We start from the raw sequence: 20,000 nt of genomic DNA, 5'->3' as shown, positions 1-20,000 counted from the left end.
AGAAAGACTGAGCCTTAACCAAGAGAGCAGGCAGGCTTTAGAAGCGTGTGTTCAACAACTGACAATATCCATGTAATTAACCAGTTAATAGAAACATCAAAAGAGTATGGCTATCCTCCATATATGGCATTTATAGACTATGAGAAAGCTGTTGATTCCAAAACTTCAGCAGTAATGTAACCACTTCAAAGACGAGAAATGAATGCATCTCAATGTTAGAACTCTAGAAGATATTCATCATATAAATACATTCTCTCTCTCTCTCTCTCTCTCTCTCTCTCTCTCTCTCTCTCTCTCTCTCTCTCTCTCTCTCTCTCTCCACACACGCACACACATTCATACACACTGTTTCAAATAGCACCTATTGGGGTAACCAATAATCAATAAATGGCTTTTGTTCAAACTTCTTAAGGTAATGAGGTTTAAAGGTTCAGGTGTTGATTTCGGTGTTTTCCTTTGATTTCGATCATGAGCCACGTAGGTCGATGTGGTTGGGGTCAGCTTTTGGCACGGGCTTCTTGGCTCCAGCCCTCTTAGAGAATATAGTATTATTTGCTATTTCAATTATATTAGTTTAAGGTTGGAGATTTAAATTGTATCATCAGTCACCATAATTGATATTGTTTCAGAAGTGATTGGTCAAAATAAAATATATGAAATGGCAACCTTTTGTTTCCCAAGCACCAATTTTTTTCACTTCTAATTCCGATGCACCACACAACATTTAACCCCCCTTTCAATCCTTAAGTATAGCGATTTCGACATATTTGGCGGTTTTTCCCTTTCTCTTTTTTCATGATTATTTTGCGTCTAGACGAAGAAAATTAAGGAAAATTTCATAAAAAAAAAAGAAAAAGGAAAATCGAAAATCTGGTAGATAGAATTATTCGGGTTATAATGAAGTTTTGATGGTATGATTTTCAAGACATTTGGTGTCACATTAGTGGAGAAAATTGTACCTAAATTTGTTTTGAAAATCATGATTTTTGCTAATAGATAAAAATTTTTTTGATCAAATGACTTGAAACTTGTATATGATTTAGGTATGATATATCTCTAAGCTCTAAAACATATACAGTATAGCAAAGGTGTATTTTGAATAATTAGGAATAAAAATGCAGGACATAGCAGACGATCCCATTGAATTCTTTTTTTTTATTTTATCTAGAAATCAGTATTATTAGTATTTTTTTTATAAGCAGGCATATTTTTTTCTTTTATTATCTCTGGGGTATAGTGCGCCATTTGTAATCGTGCAATGCGCCACTGTTGGCGCATGCGCCATAGGTTGGCCACCCCTAGTATATAGGATGTAGGGTATAAATATTATACTATTAACACATTGTTTACTCATATTATCTGATTTGGTGTCAATAACCTTAGAGGTCAGGGCACCGGAAAACTCCTAATCAATCGATCAATCAATCAAATTAACTGGGCAAGTCGCTCACTTCCAAACGAACCCCCTTCCCTGGTGACGATTGCTCAATGCTCATAGGTCGGAGTCTAGCTGCCTTCGCCCTCCCCAAGGCAAAGGGAAATATTTCTTTAGCATTGACTCTTCGTATTGTTATGATTTTATTTGATGTTTCAAGACCTGATGTCCAACACCTTATAGGTGTTCCCCAGGTAAGCTCTTCAAGAAATCCATTACTCTCGTTATGTCTTCAATCAGTCTTTAGCATATTTACTTCGTTATTTGTAGTTATGAAATTATTGTGAACCCGTGAACAAATGTATGAAATATTGTCGTCTTAGTATTTTGTTTTTCAACCTCCACCAGAAGGATCTTATCATATCATAACTATGAGACCTTTAAACCTCGAACATGTGGGGATGGGGTTGGGATATAATCAGGTGGTGGTTAAAGATCATGGTGGAGAGGTAGTAATTGAGTGACCTTAATGTATGGCTTTACGAGGTTTGCTTATCAACATTTGTGAAGTGATGAAGATGATGTGATGATGATGATCATGATAGTAATACCCTTATTGATAACCATTAATATCAATGATTCCATGAAATAAATCAAATTGTTATTCATTTATCATTTTTACATGCAATATGGCATAAAATGCAGCCAATTGAAATGATGGCGATGTTTAAAAAACTATTGCTGGTGACTCAACTAAGTTTTGACATATATGCAAATCCTATACTAGATTAGGGTATCCTATAGTGTTTTCTCAGTCTAGAATAATTAAATATTAAAATAGCTAATTTGTAGCCATGATGACTAATAAAAACATCGGTTACAAAACTTGGCGTGTAACATTTGTTTTGGGTAACGTATACATGTATAGTCCAGGCTAAAGATGTGCCTTGCATGCGCTAGTTTTAGATATTCATACTAATTGTCCAAAGAATCGGTAACCAACAAATTTTATAGTCGCCGGCCTTTCAAAACCAAACCAAGATGCAAGAAAAGTGTAAGATCAAAATTATTGACTTATTTTTTCTGGTAACAAAGTAACAAAGTTTTCGTAATTAGGGATATCATTTTCAATAATTGGACTGTTAATTGTCGGAATGTGATGAGTCATTTATGACTTAAAAATAGCTTCAATCTTTACAAGCTGAATCGAAAACAAAATCTAAATAGCAGATGGACGGACAGCAATACTTGATAGCCACAATTCATGACAATGGTATCAACAAAGTTATGATTGACTTCGCTCGATGTTTCTTAAACATAAGTGCCTGTTCCCTTAAGAGGTGTGTGGTCGATTTCTAACCATATTAATATGAATAATTAGAACAAAATTATTACATTTTATTCACAGGTTTATTTTTTTCCTGTGAAAACAATAATACAGCATTTGTCCTAGAAGCAATTTTTCATTTAATACACATCGGATCCACTTTATATCATAGCATTTACGCGTTTTTTCTCTTGTATTTCAACACTTCAGGGGTTCAAGAATTTTATGCAGATTTGAAAAGAGAGCATGCATTGAAAAAAAAAGGTTAAGAACCACTGATCGCTATGAGCGTTCATGGAGTAAAATAAGACACTGGTTCCTTACTGCTGTTACGATTCAATAAAAGGGAATATGCCTGGGGGTTTTCAGTGAAGTATCATTAATCATCGCATTTCTTTGAGTGCTATTGGTAATTTCTCTACCCCTCACATTCGAACCATCAAACGATGTCTTAGTGGTTTAAACGTCGGCCACCTTTCAGGGCAAGAAGGGCATGATCAATCCAAGTCAGGTGTGGCGAGGCGACACTGGTTTTGTTGCTGGGTGTACTGTTAAACACAGGAATTACTGGCACACCTCACTCCAAAGAAGTGCATCGTGTCACATCCTTACTTCACGACGAGTGACCAAACAGATAGTGTATGAAAAAATGGCAGAGGTGGTAAGTGGGTCTTAACACAGGAACTCGCCGCCCAGTAAGGGTGTGGCAGCGTGCACTTCTTCAGAGCAAGGCGTACCAGGAATTCCTGTTGCTGGAACTTGGTACCTCTAGAGTTGGTTCATTCAGGGAGATGATGTTTAGCAGTATCTACATTCCAATTGGAAAGTTTGTAAAGTTTGTGACATAACTTTGATTACGGTTTAGTGACGGCCGAAAGTAATGTCCCTATAATATTCGAAGCCAGGGGATCAAAGTACTTATAAAGATAGATAAGGAAATACGCTAATGTTTTATCAGCAGTAATAATTTATTGGTATTACATAACGGTAACACCATAAAAGTTTTATTACCCAATCGACCTTACGGAGATGGTAATTGAACTCTACTGAACTTATCCACCTTTTTCTCAGCCAGGTGTAATTTAAGTTTATGCAATGAATTGTATGAATCATGCTAGCTAGCATCATCCCTGATCTGATATGGCTGACATGAATAAAAAGAATTTACCTTGAGAAAATTTCGCAAGAAGGAGCAGTCTCACCTTGAAGTATTTGTAGGAAATATCATCACAAAATATTTTCATGTTTTTTTTTTTTTTAATATATATTTCCATAAGGTCTCGGCGTCGGTTCTTTACCACGTGTAACACTTTTAAGCAAAGTAATTACTTCAGCGAGTGTCTGCTGTGTTGCCAGTATTTTATGACTTAAGCTGTTAGGAGCCATAAAAAGACGAGACTTTTGATAAGACATTTATGATAAAGTTCGCTACTTACTATAGGGCATTGTAACACTTATAGCTTCAATTATCTGAGATCCAATCCCTCTTACCCAATACCCACAATGGGCTTGGATGAGACTGCCCATAGAATGTGAAGTAAGATAAGTCATCAATTCCATTTTACGCGAGTTATTAGAATTTCGATGAAAGGTATGCTGAAGTTCAATGCCCAAAAATCATAGCTTTGATGTCAAATGGTAAAACCAACAGAAACCAAAAAGGAATTGGAACTGGGGAAAGACCTTAAGAGTCGAATAATGGTGATAGTTCAAAGGTTTAAAGACCTATCATGAATGGCAAAGACAAGGGACAGCAATAATGCCCTAGCAGGACAATGGCCTAGATACTGACCATGTATACTATACATATGATCAGCAACCAATCCTCCTCTCCACCCATGCAAGGACCAGGGAGGGCCAGTATGACAGTTGATGACTCTGTAGGTAGATCTACTGTATAGGCTACCCACCCCGTCCTTTACTCACAAGGATGGTGAGGTTGTAGGCACTATGATAAACTATCGAGATTGAGCTGGTCTCGAACTCGAGTCAGGCAGAATGCAAGCCCGGGACGTTTCCAATAGGCCACCACAACCTAACGAGACCTATTATTATTATTATTATTATTATTATTGTTGTTGTTGTTGTTGTTACTTGCTAATCTACAACCCTAGTTGGAAAAGCTGGATACCACAGGCTCAGGGTCCCCAAGAGGGAAAATAGCCCACTGAGGAAAGGAAACAAGGAAAAATAAAATATTTTAAGAACAGTAACATTAAGATAAATATTTCCTATATAAACTATCTAAACTTTAACAAAACAAGAGGAAGAGAAATTATATCGAGTGTACCTGAGTGTACCCTCAAGCAAGAGACCTTTAGTACAAGACAGTGGAAGACCATGGTACAGAGGACTTGACACTACCCAAGACAAGAGAACAATTATTTGATTTTGGAGTCCTCCTAGAAGAGCTGCTTACCATAGCTAAAGAGTCTCTTCTATCCTTACCAAGAGGTAAGTAGCCTTTAAGCCGGTTGAGTTGGAATGCCATTATTTCTACTACTATTGAGAAAAAATGCAATGGACTGAAGTCTCAGGAAACAGTCAGGAAAACCTGTATCACGGTGAAGAGAGGTAAAGGAACGCGCTCACCATGAGCAGTAACACTCGACGGCGAAAGAAGTACATGGCATTGTCGGAAATGTTTAAACCACTTCACAGAAGAGGGAGGTGCATAGAAGTGGTGAAAATGAGGAAACACAAGCTTCCGTGCTTTCTCATAACAAAACTTTGTTGGTCAAGCATCATTATTATAAGAATATTTTTTTTATTTTAACAGCAATATTCCAATTATTCAACCATTGTATATCGCCATGATCAGCAAAACTGTACTAGTTACGGATACCCATACTATGTTGGTTTGCTGTGAGCGATGTGGCAAAAGTCTTCCACTATCACCAATCCGCACTGGCCAGCCTGTTGATGAAAACTGGCCAAACCTCAGACATGAATAAAGACATTTTCCGTTTTGTTGTATACACAAACACACGCACACACATATATGCACATACAGTATATGTTTGCATATATATATATATATATATATATATATATATATATATATATATATATATATATATATATGTATGTGTGTGTGTGTTTGTTTGTTTGTTTGTTTGTTTGTTTGCATGAGGGGATAGGTGCAAGTCTATGTTCACACGAGAAACGTAAATAATGCTATCACCGCTAGGCCTAAAGGGGGAAACATTACAGATAATAGATAGGGTTACTTGTACCAAAGTCTATAGATTATATCTATAGACGTTGTGTACATTCCCTTGGGGGTGGTAAACTTTCTTTTCGAAATCACAGTGAATAAAAAAAAACATTTGAGATTTTCAATGCATATTATTATATTACAACATGAGCTAATGAGGTTATTAAGTTACATTTCTAGTTTCATAGGCCCTCCTGTTGGAGGATAATGCTCGAGGAGCTGGACAGAAAAGTTAATTAACAGATGTTGTTTCATTGAAATACGTGAAGGTGAGATTGCTTTGGTGATCGCCTGTCAGCAAACACTATGAATATGAGCAAAACAATGTGAAAGAGATTCGGTAAATTAATGATTCAGTCTCTTAATGTGAAGGAATTTGTGCAGCTTGTAGCAACTGTAAGCTTAAATGAAAGTTAAGTGTGAAAGCTGAAAATATGTTGGGCCTTCTAGATTATGATAATGTAGAGTAAGTTTGCGCAAGTAATTATAACTTTGTACAATGCTCCAATGAGACCAGTTTGTCTGCCTTGTTCTAGGTCCGTATATCAGTCTGTCAATGTTTTGTTGCGTAATGGCACAAAACAACTACAATGATGATAATAACTAGTGTACCCGAGCCGTCAAAAATGACGTCTAAAGGTTTAGACGCTCACACACACACAAACAAACAGATTTAACCCTTCCCTCCCCCTCTCCCGTTCTTAACTACAACCCGCTAGTTCAGTGATTTATGGGAGAATGAGGTACCCCTCTCTCAACAAGATATGACTGCTCCCTCTCTCCCTGAGCGTGGCAGGAAAACCTATACAGTATATACGGTATATATATATATACATATATAGATAAATATATATATATATATATATATATATATATATATATAGAGAGAGAGAGAGAGAGAGAGAGAGAGAGAGAGAGAGAGAGAGAGAGAGAGTCATACACTTGCTCTCTATTATATAGAGGAGATAGTAATGATAGTAAAGCTATTCAAGTAAGTAAGTTTAACCCAGGCATGCGCATGCAGAAACTACGTTACTGTACACTTTCCCCAAATGGCGTTGTAAGAAATATTTACAAATTGCCATCAAATACTCCTGAACAAATAGCAGATATCAAAACAAGTCATGTTACATGACAAGATGCATAAAGTAATATAATCCTTACTTGTTTTCTTAACATGGAACTTGAATTATAATTTTGCTCGGGAAATCTTATTCAACACGTAGTTCTAAATATATACATCATTCATGACACACTATCTTCATGATTATGTAGAGTAAAATAATTCTGAGCTAAAAAAAAAAAAAAAAGGACTAGTGGATCTACCACACTCGTTTTTCGTCTGATCTCGGTTTTTCTCTTTCCCATGGAGCTGGTTTTATTCTACCCTAGTCAACCCATCACTATACCCTTCTAGCCTTCCTCTGCCAAGTGGATTGAAACTCAAACAGTTCGTTTGAAGTATTTCCTTCTAATATAGTTTTGGATTTCACAGAAAATGGATCAAAATGGATTTCCATCAACAAACCTGAAATATAAGTTTACATTGACTGGAAGGTATTTCATGCCTACACCTACTGTAAAATACATTTTCATGGAAGTAAAATGGCTTCCAGTTTTTCTTCCATTAAGGACTGATAGTTGTTATGGAAGTTATGTAGTGTGGTAAAGGGTCTTTTCAACCTCAGGGGTTACCATCAGAAGTACACAAAGAAGGTCTGAGCTAAATTCATCTTATAAAGACTTTTCAGTTATTTTATTTTTTATATCAATGAATCTCTAGCAAAATAAAAATTCTGATTGAGAGACACGTCTTGGATAAAATCAAATTGTTTGTAACAAATAGTATTTCGAATAAAGTACGGGAAGTGTAAGAACAAATGATTATCCATAATAACGATTTACACTCAGATTTGGGCAAAGTATTGATAACGATGAAATTACGCAATCATAAAAAACCCTATTATAGAAGTGACAATCTGTGACTTTCTTATGTTTTATATTATTATTATTTTTAGTAGTAGTAGTAGTAGTAGTATTAGTAGTAGTAGTAGTAGTAGTAGTAGTTGTTGTTGTTGTTGTTGTTGTATTTTCGTCTCATGATCTGCGCTCTTATGATTACAGAACATTGGTCAATCAATTATTGTTGTTATAATGATAAGCATTATTATTTTATAGTAGGCCTACATGGCACGTTTGTAGAAAGACAAAATAGCCTGCAACTTTCTAAACATGCCTCAGAATAATAGGGAATTAAATCTTATAATTTAGTGAAAATAGGTTTTACAAAGTACGCAAATGATATTCTCTTTTTAATCAATTCGTTAGATCTAAATCATGCTTGAAATTAATGACATTATGATTTAAATTAGGACAGTGGTATGACCAATCATCGGTATTCACGTTGAACATTTTTAGAAGAATGTAAAAATCCAGATTTTAATAAAGCTTTCAACAGACCCTCGGAATTATACGTGAGAGGTAACATGTCAGGCATTTTAATCGATGGAACCTCAGAAGTTCTAACTTTTAGTGAATGTTTGTATGTTTGAACAGGCTGACATAAGTCTCTCTTCATAGTTTATAAATAGTAGATCTGTTTTAACGTTGTTACTGATCTTGAAATATTTTATATTAGTTCATTTCTTCTCGTGTAGTTTATTTATTTTGTTTTTTTCCTTTCCCCACTGTGCTATTTTACCCTCCGTCCTGCTTTTCCAACTAGGGTTGTAGCTTGGTTAGTGATAATGAGTGATAGTTTTTTTACTTTATTTTCGTGAGCGGTAGTGAGTTTCAATAAAACCCCAAGAAGCCGTCAAAATTATTTTGAAATGGATTCTGGCAACATAACTTCAGAGGCCTAAATGAATATGAAAATATATGTTATGCCTGCGTAGTTCAATTGTAGAATGATCTTCCTATTCAGGCAGTTGAATTGGTGGAGCTTTAAGTTCAAACTTGCAGCGAATGTTTTTATGTTTGACAGGCTGATGTGAGTTTTTCTTCACAGTTTATATATGGCTTATTTATTTTAATGTTGTTACTAATCTTAAGATATTTTCTCTTCTTTATTCATATGTTTTATTTATTAACTTTCCTTAGTGGGCTATTTTTCATTATAAAACCCCTTTGGCTTGTAACATCCTGCTTTTCCTACTAGGGTTGTAGCTTAACTAATAATAATATCCAAAACTATGGAATTACAATGAAGAAGTTTAACATTTGTCGATGATTCCTACCGTATAAATTGGATCTCATTTCCAGTCTTTTATGGGGCGCGCCATAAGGATTTGACCGAATAGTGAAAATTGAAGAAAGGTGAACTTTTATATTGACATACACATCTGGATGAAATTAGAATAGTTGAATAGAAGCAATTGAGAGTAAGACGATGCACCTGCTCACTTCTTCAGATCAATAACCGATTTCCTTTTGGGCGTATAAAAGATTCCGTCTCGTAAATTGGAGGTGATTACGAGATTGAACCTCCTTGGGTGATGAAGGCTTTAAGATTTGGTTATTTGCCCCGAAGTCATTAGAGAATTTGGTGAAGTGAAAATGGGAATTAAAACTGCACGATATTCATTAGTAGAAGAAGGCACATTTTGCCGTTATTACAAACATCGAAACTCAAATATAAAGAAAAAAATATTAGAGATCAAGAGAAGAACTTTAGTTTAAATATGTTAAAAGCTGAACTGAAGATTCTTTTAATTTTGATAGCAATGATAAAAGTAAGTACAACCTTTAGGTCATTTTCTTAAACTATGCTAGATGCTCTAATTTACATTCAATATATCTTTGAATTTAAGGTTATCCAGTTACTAACACATTAAAAAAAAATCATGAAAAGGCCTATTGCCCAAATAAAATGCGTCTGAACTAAAGTTTTAGCCTACCCGTACATTTACGTAACAGAAGTTATAATTGAACTTGCATCATAGTATGCTTTCTCGTAGAATATTCTTTTAATATTTTTTTTCTATACGAAAATATTTTCTCTTATCAATTAGCTAGATTCGGGTTTACTACCCTCAAATATTTATTATACAGCTATGCTGACAATACGATCAATGATTATAGGATTTTTATAGCATTCATGATTGTCCTTACATATAGATGTTGAAGGTTAGAATGTTCTGATTATGCTTATTTTTATAAAGGAAAATCACCAATAGACAACGAAGCTTAAGTATCATTTCGCTTTACAGCAAAGAACAATCGCAGTATTTAAGTTTCGTTCCAGCTATGACGAGATTTTGGAGTGACTTTCCGAGTCTGGCTGTTAAATCGATTGAACTTCAAAAGTTCAAGCTTTTTGTAAACTAACTTCTGTTGAGCAGTATGACATAATCTCGTTTTATAGTTTATATATAACCGATCTATCTTGACGTCGTTGCAGATTTTAAAACATTTTACTAATTTCTTATATATATATTATTTGCTATTTCCTTATTTTCTTTCCTCGCCTGGCTATTTTTCCTTTTGGAGGCCTTGAGCATGCAGCATTGTTACCCATATAAGAAAGATATAGAAAACGGACTAAATTGATATTTTTAGAAAACGTAAAAGCATTACTATTAGGTAGGGTTATCTAAACTAAACGTAATCCCTACACAATAATGTTACGTGTTTCTGTTCATGTAGTTGCAAGTTACCAAGTGACATTACTAATAATCAAAGCTACTCAGCATTCTAAAACCATAAGGATTATGACGGCCATATCTGCAATTCCATGTCTCCAATAGTATGCATTTGCAACATCATATTCTCGGAATAAGGTAGAGCTATAGATATATGGACTAATGTATTAATTTTTCTAACGACTTAGAGTGATAGTATTGTCTCATCCAGCAGTTTTAATGTAGTATTCTCATGGTAGGTTGCCTGGTTCGATTCTTCCTTGATTTATATTAAACCTGGCCTTCTATATTGTTGTTGATGAATCTTGGCAATGATATCGACCATCCGTTAACGGTATCAGAGGAATATTTGTTTAGTTTGTCGTATATACCGGCAAAATGCGCTTCAAGTAGCAGTTTTGGGCTACGTGAGTTACACGATGATGATGCTGATTATTATTATTATTATTATTATTATTATTATTATTATTATTATTATTATTATTATTAAATACTAAGCTACAAGCCTACAAGGCTACAACCCTAGTTATAAAAGCAGGATGCTATAAGCCCAGGGACTCCAACAGGGAAAATAGCCCAGTGAGGATAGGAAACTATGAAAAATTAAATATTTTAAGATCAGTAACAACATTAGAATAAATATCTCATATAAACTATAAAATCTTTCACAAAACAAGAGGAAGGGAAATAGGATAGAATAGTGTGCCCGAGTGTACCCTCAAGCCAGAGAACTCTAACCCAAAACAGTGGAAGAGATAATTAAACAACGGTGCTTGAGATTAATATCCAGATCAGGGATAGTGAATTTGATAGACCTTAAAGTTTTTGATTTTGCTAAATGATTTAATATGAGAATCGCCTGCTGAAGATCAAGCCGAAAATGATATTTAAAACTTGTCAGAATGATAGAATTATAACATTTCCTCTTGATAGACATGTTTTTCTAGATCTTAATATTGTTTTAATACGCCTATTTTCGTCCAATTGAAGAGACATATCGGATGTCTCGAAAGCGAATTTGCAATTGAGAACAACTAAAATATATAATGAGCCACATATAGTAATAGATTTTTTTTAATAAAATGGTCTAAGTGGGGATGATCCAATATTTATAGCTACTCTTAATCATACTTAGAGCATTTGTACCATAACAAAACAAGCAAGAAGAAAAGAGGAAGTAAAGCTTGAGAGGACAGAGATGAGAATGCTAAGGTGGATTATGGGAATATAGCTTGAGAGATTTGAAAATGATGAGATAAGAAGAATGTCAGACGCAGTAAAGATTACAGGATGATTAGTGTCACGACTGAGATGGTGTTGATGGTGGATTGTGGCGAGGGAGTGAGGAGGGTTTGGGAGACACATATTATTATTATTATTATTATTATTATTATTATTATTATTATTATTATTATTATTATTATTATTATTATCCAAGCTACAAACCCTAGTTGGAAAAGCAAGATGCTATAATCCCAAGGGCTCCAATAGGGAAAAATAGCCCAGTGAGGAAAGGAAATAAAGAAATAAATAAATGATGGGAACAAACTAACAATAAATCATTTTAAAAACAGTAACAACGTCAAAATAGATATGTCATATACTGTATAAACTATTAACAACGTCAAAAACAGAAGTTGGAAAGATCGGGAGGGAGGCAGAGAATTAGATGGCGAGATAAGGTGAAGGATGATCTGGAGAGGAGAGGTTTAATGGAAGAGGATGCCTTTGATAGAAGGCGCTGAATAGGGCGCATCAGGTAACCAACCCCTTAATTTATGGATAATGCTAGGAAAAGAGACAAGCAGGGCTGCAGTGCTGCAATCCCCACTTGCTATCTAGATTGCTGTGAGATAGCTAAAGGTGATATCCTTTAAAATTGCTGTTATTCAATTAATAATGATCCAAAGAAGATCTTGTTATTATCAATATTTAATCTTGTTAATTAACACTTGATATTTTAACAATGTGGTCTCTTGTTAATTATATTATGCATATATCTTTTTTGCTAAATGTTACGACCGATGTATGATAACAGGACTGGACTTTATAAAGATACCATTACCATAAACATAAGGAAGATGTGATAGAAATTTTGAAGGAGTGTTGAAACATTTACCTATTATTTCCAGGTTTCATATACAGAGTCAATAAAGATCTAGAGAGAGAGAGAGAGAGAGAGAGAGAGAGAGAGAGAGAGAGAGAGAGAGAGAGAGAGAGAGAGAGAGAGAGAGAGAGAGAGAGAGAGAATTTGATAAACATACTACAAACGGATTTCAATTCACACACACACACACACACACACATATATATATATATATATATATAATGTGTGTGTATTATATATGTATTTAAAGGAATAACAATATCCCTGATAATGCTCTTTTTACTAGTGTTTCTTTCTCCTCCTTTTTTATTTTTGACACCTTTTTCCTTATTATCGTGATTCTTTACATGAAATCATCCTCTTCTAATCACTATATCTGTAAACACCTAGTGTGTTACACAGATATGTCGGTATGCCAAGTTGTTGAAGCGTAACTAAGAAAAATTTGTATCTCTCTCTCTCTCTCTCTCTCTCTCTCTCTCTCTCTCTCTCAAGGAAAGGCAGATGATAATGAGAATCCATTGTCTGAAATACGCATCATTTTTGGGTCTCAAATGCTACTGGGTGTCTCGAATCTATAATGAACTTAGTCGAATATTGAACCTAGTTGCTCATGCTAATGGGATCTTTGAACTGAGATTAACGAGATAACTTGAAGTCATTGGATATTGTAGTGTGCGTCTGGATTAATTAACGCGCGTAAAATATCACATACACGTACACAGACGCATATATATGTATATATATATATATATGTATATGTATATATTATATATATATATATATATATATACTGTATGTATATATATGTATATATATATATATATATACATATATATATATATATAGAGAGAGAGAGAGAGAGAGAGAGAGAGAGAGATTAATATTTAGATGAAAGTGTGATGAAATTCAAAAGGAATTAGTGTATTTTTTTGTTTGATAAACTACTGTTAGCTATGGTTACTGCCTTTGTGGTTGATAGCAAATTGAGCTTAGAGAGAGAGAGAGACCAATTTTAGTTAATATTCCTTCATAATAGGATACATTAACATGTGTATCAATAGATAATTAAGACGAGTTCCTTAGAATTTCTTCTTTTGTTCCAGAGAGAGAGAGAGAGAGAGAGAGAGAGAGAGAGAGAGAGAGAGAGAAATTAGTACAAAAAAATTAAAAAGAAACTTTTTCTTGAAAGATCATCTCGAAAACTTAGAACGAAAATAATATAAAAATTAGTAAGTTGGTTGGTTTTTTTTTTTTTTTTTTTGAATGGCCAGATTCTCGATCTGTAGACAAAAGATAAATAATACATTTTCCTCTCTTTCCTAAACTCTACAGTACCAGCCAGGGTGTCTGTAGGGATCCTGGTAGCTACAGGTGTCATGGTCCTGTACATGTTGCGTGTGAACCTTTCTGTGGCCATTGTAGCCATGGTCCGGACTCATGCAACTTCAGCATTCAACGATGCAACCGAAGTCAAACAGGCCTATTGTCATCAGGTAAGATTTCTCATTACTCTTCACTTATAAGTGTGTGCGTGTGTGTGTTCATGCGATGTATGAGTGATGAGTATCTTTACTCGTATTGTCGTTAAATATTATGTCTTTGTGATTTTCTGTTTGGTATGATTATAATAATTCACTGGTGATATATTTTAATGTGTGTGTATGTTGGGTTTATTATTATCTCGTATTTTCTGTTGATGTTTTTTGTATATTTCATATTCACTTAATTAATCAGATTTTTTTTTATTTAGTATGAAACTCCTTATATTAGAATCAGATTCCTTGAATTTAAATAGAGTTAATAACCTCATATGTTTTACTGTTTCTGCATGATTTAGATCCCACACCACCGTTTTTAATTTTTTTTTTTTTTTTGGGGGGGGGGTATAATCATCTACCACGTATTAACTTCTCAAGCCAATGATTTAATTAGCGGTATAGCACATAAATACAGAAGCATCACCTTTTTAATGTCATCACTGAATCCCAAGTTTTCAGATGATTAAGTTTCCACGAGATCATATGTTTTCAGTAAATCGTAATTTTCAATTTTCTTTATCTTTTTCAGTTTGAAACACTTGAGTCGTCTTTTGTAAACAGTTCCTCTGATGGCTATGAATTAGATACCAACATAACAGCCGTCGATGATCCAATTTTCGAGGAGGTAAGAAATAAAGATTGAATGAAGTGCTTCATTATTTAGTTCTGACCTAAATCACTTGCCTTTTACTTATGTTTTATTTATATATGTATTGTGTTGTTTTTGTGTCCGGAACCATATATTCTTTTTATTAAGTCCAAAATTGTCTGAAGAAAAATATTATGTAAATGTCAAGTAGATTATAATCCATTTGATGTATTTCAAATTCATTAGTATATTTTTATTTCTCGTGTCAATTCATATAGTGAGGTAGCAGACTTCCAACCAATCAGAGACTAATTAATTACAAAATTAGCCTTATTAACTTAATTGCAAAATTATCCACAATGCCTTGATTACAAAATTTTCTTCATTAACTTCCTTTTAATTAGGATTGCTCGAATTTCTCTTCTAATTCAGTAGTTCTTGTGAACTAAAGCAAGACGCTATTCTGAGAAACTAATTAGCCTTATATAATGAGCTCACCGAGACTAAAAGTTAGAAATAGATGTACACTCGAGCACACTATTCTATTGTATTTCTCTTCCTCTTGTTTCCTTAAAGTTTTTATAGTTTATATATGATATATTTATTTCAATGTTGTTACTAATTAAAATTTTTATTTTCCTTTTTTCCTTTCCTCACTGGGCTATTTTCCCTGTTGGAGCCCCTGGGCTTATAGTATCCTGCTTTTCCAACTTGGGTTGTAGCTTTGCAAGTAATAATGATAATAATAATAGTAATGTAATAGGTGTTGTGAATTATATTTTATCTTAGATTTTAAAGCAGTAACGATTTGAGCCATATTAAGGTATTATTATTATTATTATTATTATTATTATTATTATTATTATTATTATTATTATTATTCATTAATGATGATGATGATGGTCTCCATCATATAAGTTGCGATGGCTCAAGTCAAGGTTTATATAATTCCATTCATTTGGTAGGAACGAGTCCATAGGTCAACATCAGTCCCCTTGAAGTCTTGTATAATCAACTTCTTCACATCTAGTCTATTCACATTATCATTACTGCTATGTATCCAACGTACAGTAATAACCTATTTAAACATAAGCTAAAGTTTATTCGATATTCACTCCTATGGTGTAAGCAATAGTAATCGAAATACTGTAGTTTTACATGTAACCTTCATTAAATTACTTGATTCAATTGTGAAAGCATATTTAGTGTTGTGGTGGCCTGTTGGTAACGTCCTTGCATGGTGATCGCAAAACTAGACAGTTTCTTTGTTCGCTGCAACCTCACCATCCTTTTGAGCTAAGGAGGGGGTGGTTTGAGGAAGCTTGTAGGTCTATCTGATGATTCATCATCAGCCATTGCCTGGCCCTCCTTGGTCCTAGCTTGGGTGGAGAGGGGGGGGGGGCTTGGGCACTGATCATATATATATATATATATATAGTCAGTCTCTAGGGCATTCTCTTGCTTATTAGGGCATTGTAACTGTCACTTACTTCAGCCATTCATGAGTGGCCTTTAAACCTTTTAAGTGTTTTTTTTTTTTTTACATCCTGTCTAGAGATGGATATAACAATAGCAACGAGTTCAGAAATTAATTGAATATAGGAAACCACCACTGAAGTAGTTTTGCATACATTGTATAATGAAAACTTTTGTCAAATGTATAAATAAACGTAAATTATCATTCCTTCAGGTTGCCCTGACGGAACAGCTCCTCTTAACAGGGGCTCAAAAGGGAATGGTCCTAGGAGCTTTTTTCTACGGCTACATCATTACGAGTGTGAGTATGAAATGCTGCATTGTTTGTTTGCGATTATATAATTATGTATGTTTTTATATCTTTCATGTTTTGTGATGATATACGTTATTGCAAGCATACTAGAAGAGACTGACCTTGGCGGCCATATAAATTTCATGTTTTTTTTTTATCTAATTTTTAAAGAATTTTTTTCCTTGTACCTTTGATATCACAGTCTTTATATATATATATATATGTGTGTGTGTGTGTGTGTGTGTGTGTAAAGAACCTTTGTAATATTCATGCTGATTTTATGCTGCCTGTCAGTTACTATATTTTCGACCCGAAGTTCTATCTATAGTTTATTTTCTTGTCTACTCTAATACCATGTCCATTCTAATTATGAATGATGTCTTGATGAAATAACTGGCTGTGATATATTGAATCTCTTCCTACAACATTGCATAATTCCGACATTTTCCTATCACAAATTAGACTTCACATTCACCTTTTCGGGTTAACGTTTGTTTGGAAAATAAAGGATATTGTGCTTATCGAAGGCAAATATGCCCATATAGATTCCTCCCAATTTATGTCACATTATACACCAGGTAGAACTATCTAGCCTTTTCAAGAGAGGTTCTTATTGTTTTTGTTTCTATTCCACTGTAACTTTTGAAAGTATTGATTATTTAGAAAGGAAATTATATAGAATTACAGCTATTTGGACTTTATAATTGTATGCTTTTATCTCGTTAAAAAAGTGCTAATCACATCCATTAAAAGAGTATGCTTTGCATTTTGCAAAGCAAACTTTATAAACGATTTGAACGTCTTGTAACGGATTCTATGAACAAACGTGGGATTAAGGACACAATTCTAGAAATCAAATTCTAAATTCTGTGCTTAGAAACTTGAAACAGACCATGTGAGTCTCGTGCTAGTAGTAATAAGATACAAAGAATCCTTAGAAATGAAAAGAGTTAGCTGGTAGCAATCTCCTTAATCTTCTTATGTCAACGGGAACAGAATGATCTTTTTCAGTTCATCTTGATATATGAAATTGAAGAAACCCCCTTTCTGTTGAAGCAACCAATCTCTCTCTCTCTCTCTCTCTCTCTCTCTCTCTCTCTCTCTCTCGTTGCTTCTCATAACTACTTGACTGCACCTCACGTTCTTGTTGCTCAGCCAACATGTCACGTCCGAGGAATCTTCACTTTATAATTCCATCGTGACATTTTGTCAGCCTGGAGTATCAGTATTAATTAACCGACTTTAAAATGTTTCCACGTTTCCTTTGCTTAATATGTCTATCTATCTATCTATCTATCTATGTTTACTTTATCTATCTATCTGTTTATAAAAGGTTAATAGGGTTAGTCCATTATTATTATTATTATTACTACTACTACTACTACTACTACTACTACTACTAGTAGTAGTAGTAGTAGTAGTACTAGCAGTAGTAGTAGTGGTGGTGGTGGTGTTTATTGGTTGAAAGGCAACTTTTGAAAAAAATAATAACTTTAAATGAAGTGAACATTAAATTGTCGAATACAAATCCATTTCTCGTAGCAACGGTATTTATATGTTCTTATCAAGAAACTATTTCTCATGTTGATCACGACGCTATATTTGTTCGTTTTTTTATTATCTATAATGGTGTGTCATAGGTAGCTATTATCTCCCCTGTCCATATCTTTCATCTTCATATGCACCGTTAAAGTTCCACGTAATCCTATTTTTCTGTATGTTGACTGTTGGATAGCATGTCTAAATGTTTTTTTGACTAAAGCACATGCCAGATTCGAACCAATGTGAGGGGTATGGATGAGTTTAGTTCACAGCCCTTTCCGTAACCTTCACTTCCCGTGTACTGTACAGTATACCAATTCATTCTAATAGCCCCCTCCCTTCATACATTGCTTACAGGTGTCTACATATACTGTAGGCTAAATGTATACCGAATGAGCAAATGCACCACTAAAGATTAGTTTTTCGTTCGCAAGTTCAGATACACCGTTCATAAAGTTGTAATTTTTTTTTTTTTTTTTGTCCTAATTTAACCTGGCCCTCCCCTTTCCAAACCTACACTTTTCCATACTTCACCGCCCCCCCCCCCAGCATCCTTTTCCCCTAAACTTATTTCCCCTACCATCTCCCTCTTCCCTCGACTATTTTCCTTACCACATACTACACGTGACTTTCCCTTTTGACTTCTCCCTCAAACATAACCCAATTCCTCCATTCCCAAATATTTCTTTATACGATTTCCTATGAAATCCTTTGATCTTCCGTATGGGATATGAAGTAAATAATTATTTTCCTTTTCGTATTCGTATGTTCAAAGGACGTCAGTGGAAATCCTGCTCAAATACTGTTAGGAAAGCCAAAACATATTGTTGTTGTTGTTATTGCAGAGTAACTTATGTATATGCCAGCCTGTGGTTAAGTTCTCTGGATTAGTGCACAATGAATTCAATGGATCATTGCATTGCCTTTAGATTGCTTGTAACCTAACTTATCTGATAACTAACCTCTTCCCATTAACACGTTAATTTCTCAGCTCTCTTCCCAAATTACTTAGCCTAATTCAATTCCTTTCATCTGTTTCTGTTCCCGTAATTTTTTGCAATTGGATGATGAATGGCGAAGTAATGATTTAAAAGCTCAAGATAGAGACGACTGGCGAAATCTAACCGAAATCTAACCGAGGCCCTTTGCGTCAATAGGCGTAGGAGGAGATGATGATGATGAATTTGGTGTATTTTACAACAGGGGTCTCTAAAGTGCTCTATGGACGTTCTCGGTTATTAGAAGAATTTCTTTGGTAATTTTAGAAGTCTAATATATCATTATTAATTTATCTTTTCTTAGAAAGATGTACATATATACAAATAGTATATACTCCTTTCTTTAGAAGTCCTATATATCATTGTTAGTGTATCTTCTCTTCCATTTCAACCAGACTCTATTAGATACGATTGGAATGCATCAGGATATTATTTCATAATATATCCCATAAGCATAACATGGTTTAATTTTAGTTGAAATTTTGTTCTCTCTGCAACGTTTATCTTTGCTACCTATTGCACGTACAATACATATAAACCGATCACTCAATCAACCCCAATGTAGATCCCAGGAGGACGCCTGGCCGAGTTATACGGAACGAAGATTGTATTCGGAGGATCCATTTTGTTGGGCGGTATTCTAACTCTCTTCACTCCATTGGCTGCCAAGTTCAATTACATCGCTCTCATCCTTATTAGAATACTAATTGGCATTGCACAGGTGAGTGTATGGAGTGGATAGTTTGTGTATGTAATAATGTATTCACAGACAGGTATTGTGTGTACATTTTCCTCTGAATGTTATTAATTTGATTTAATCAATTGTGGGGCCATTCCATTATCTGGACACTTGCATTACATGTCCGTGACATTTTAGTTGATTTTCATGTGAA

The 20,000-nt window shown here is 34.4% G+C and overlaps 1 protein-coding gene across 2 annotated transcripts in view; it reads left to right on the top strand.

The window, feature by feature from the left end:
- The window catches only part of LOC137627789 (sialin-like), a 91,284-nt gene that overhangs the window by 13,890 nt on the left and 57,394 nt on the right, over positions 1–20,000 (top strand). For both annotated transcript variants that reach the window (XM_068359144.1, XM_068359145.1), the window contains exons 2-5: positions 14,005–14,165; positions 14,740–14,835; positions 16,490–16,576; positions 19,673–19,828. In XM_068359144.1, coding sequence (XP_068215245.1) covers positions 14,005–14,165; positions 14,740–14,835; positions 16,490–16,576; positions 19,673–19,828 — 500 coding nt within the window. The remainder of the gene's footprint in view (positions 1–14,004; positions 14,166–14,739; positions 14,836–16,489; positions 16,577–19,672; positions 19,829–20,000) is intronic.

Source organism: Palaemon carinicauda, chromosome 35 (genome assembly GCF_036898095.1).
Source record: "Palaemon carinicauda isolate YSFRI2023 chromosome 35, ASM3689809v2, whole genome shotgun sequence".
Classification (NCBI taxonomy): domain Eukaryota; kingdom Metazoa; phylum Arthropoda; class Malacostraca; order Decapoda; family Palaemonidae; genus Palaemon; species Palaemon carinicauda.
Note: the sequence above shows the minus strand (reverse complement) of the source record. Positions and strands in the feature narration are given on the sequence as shown.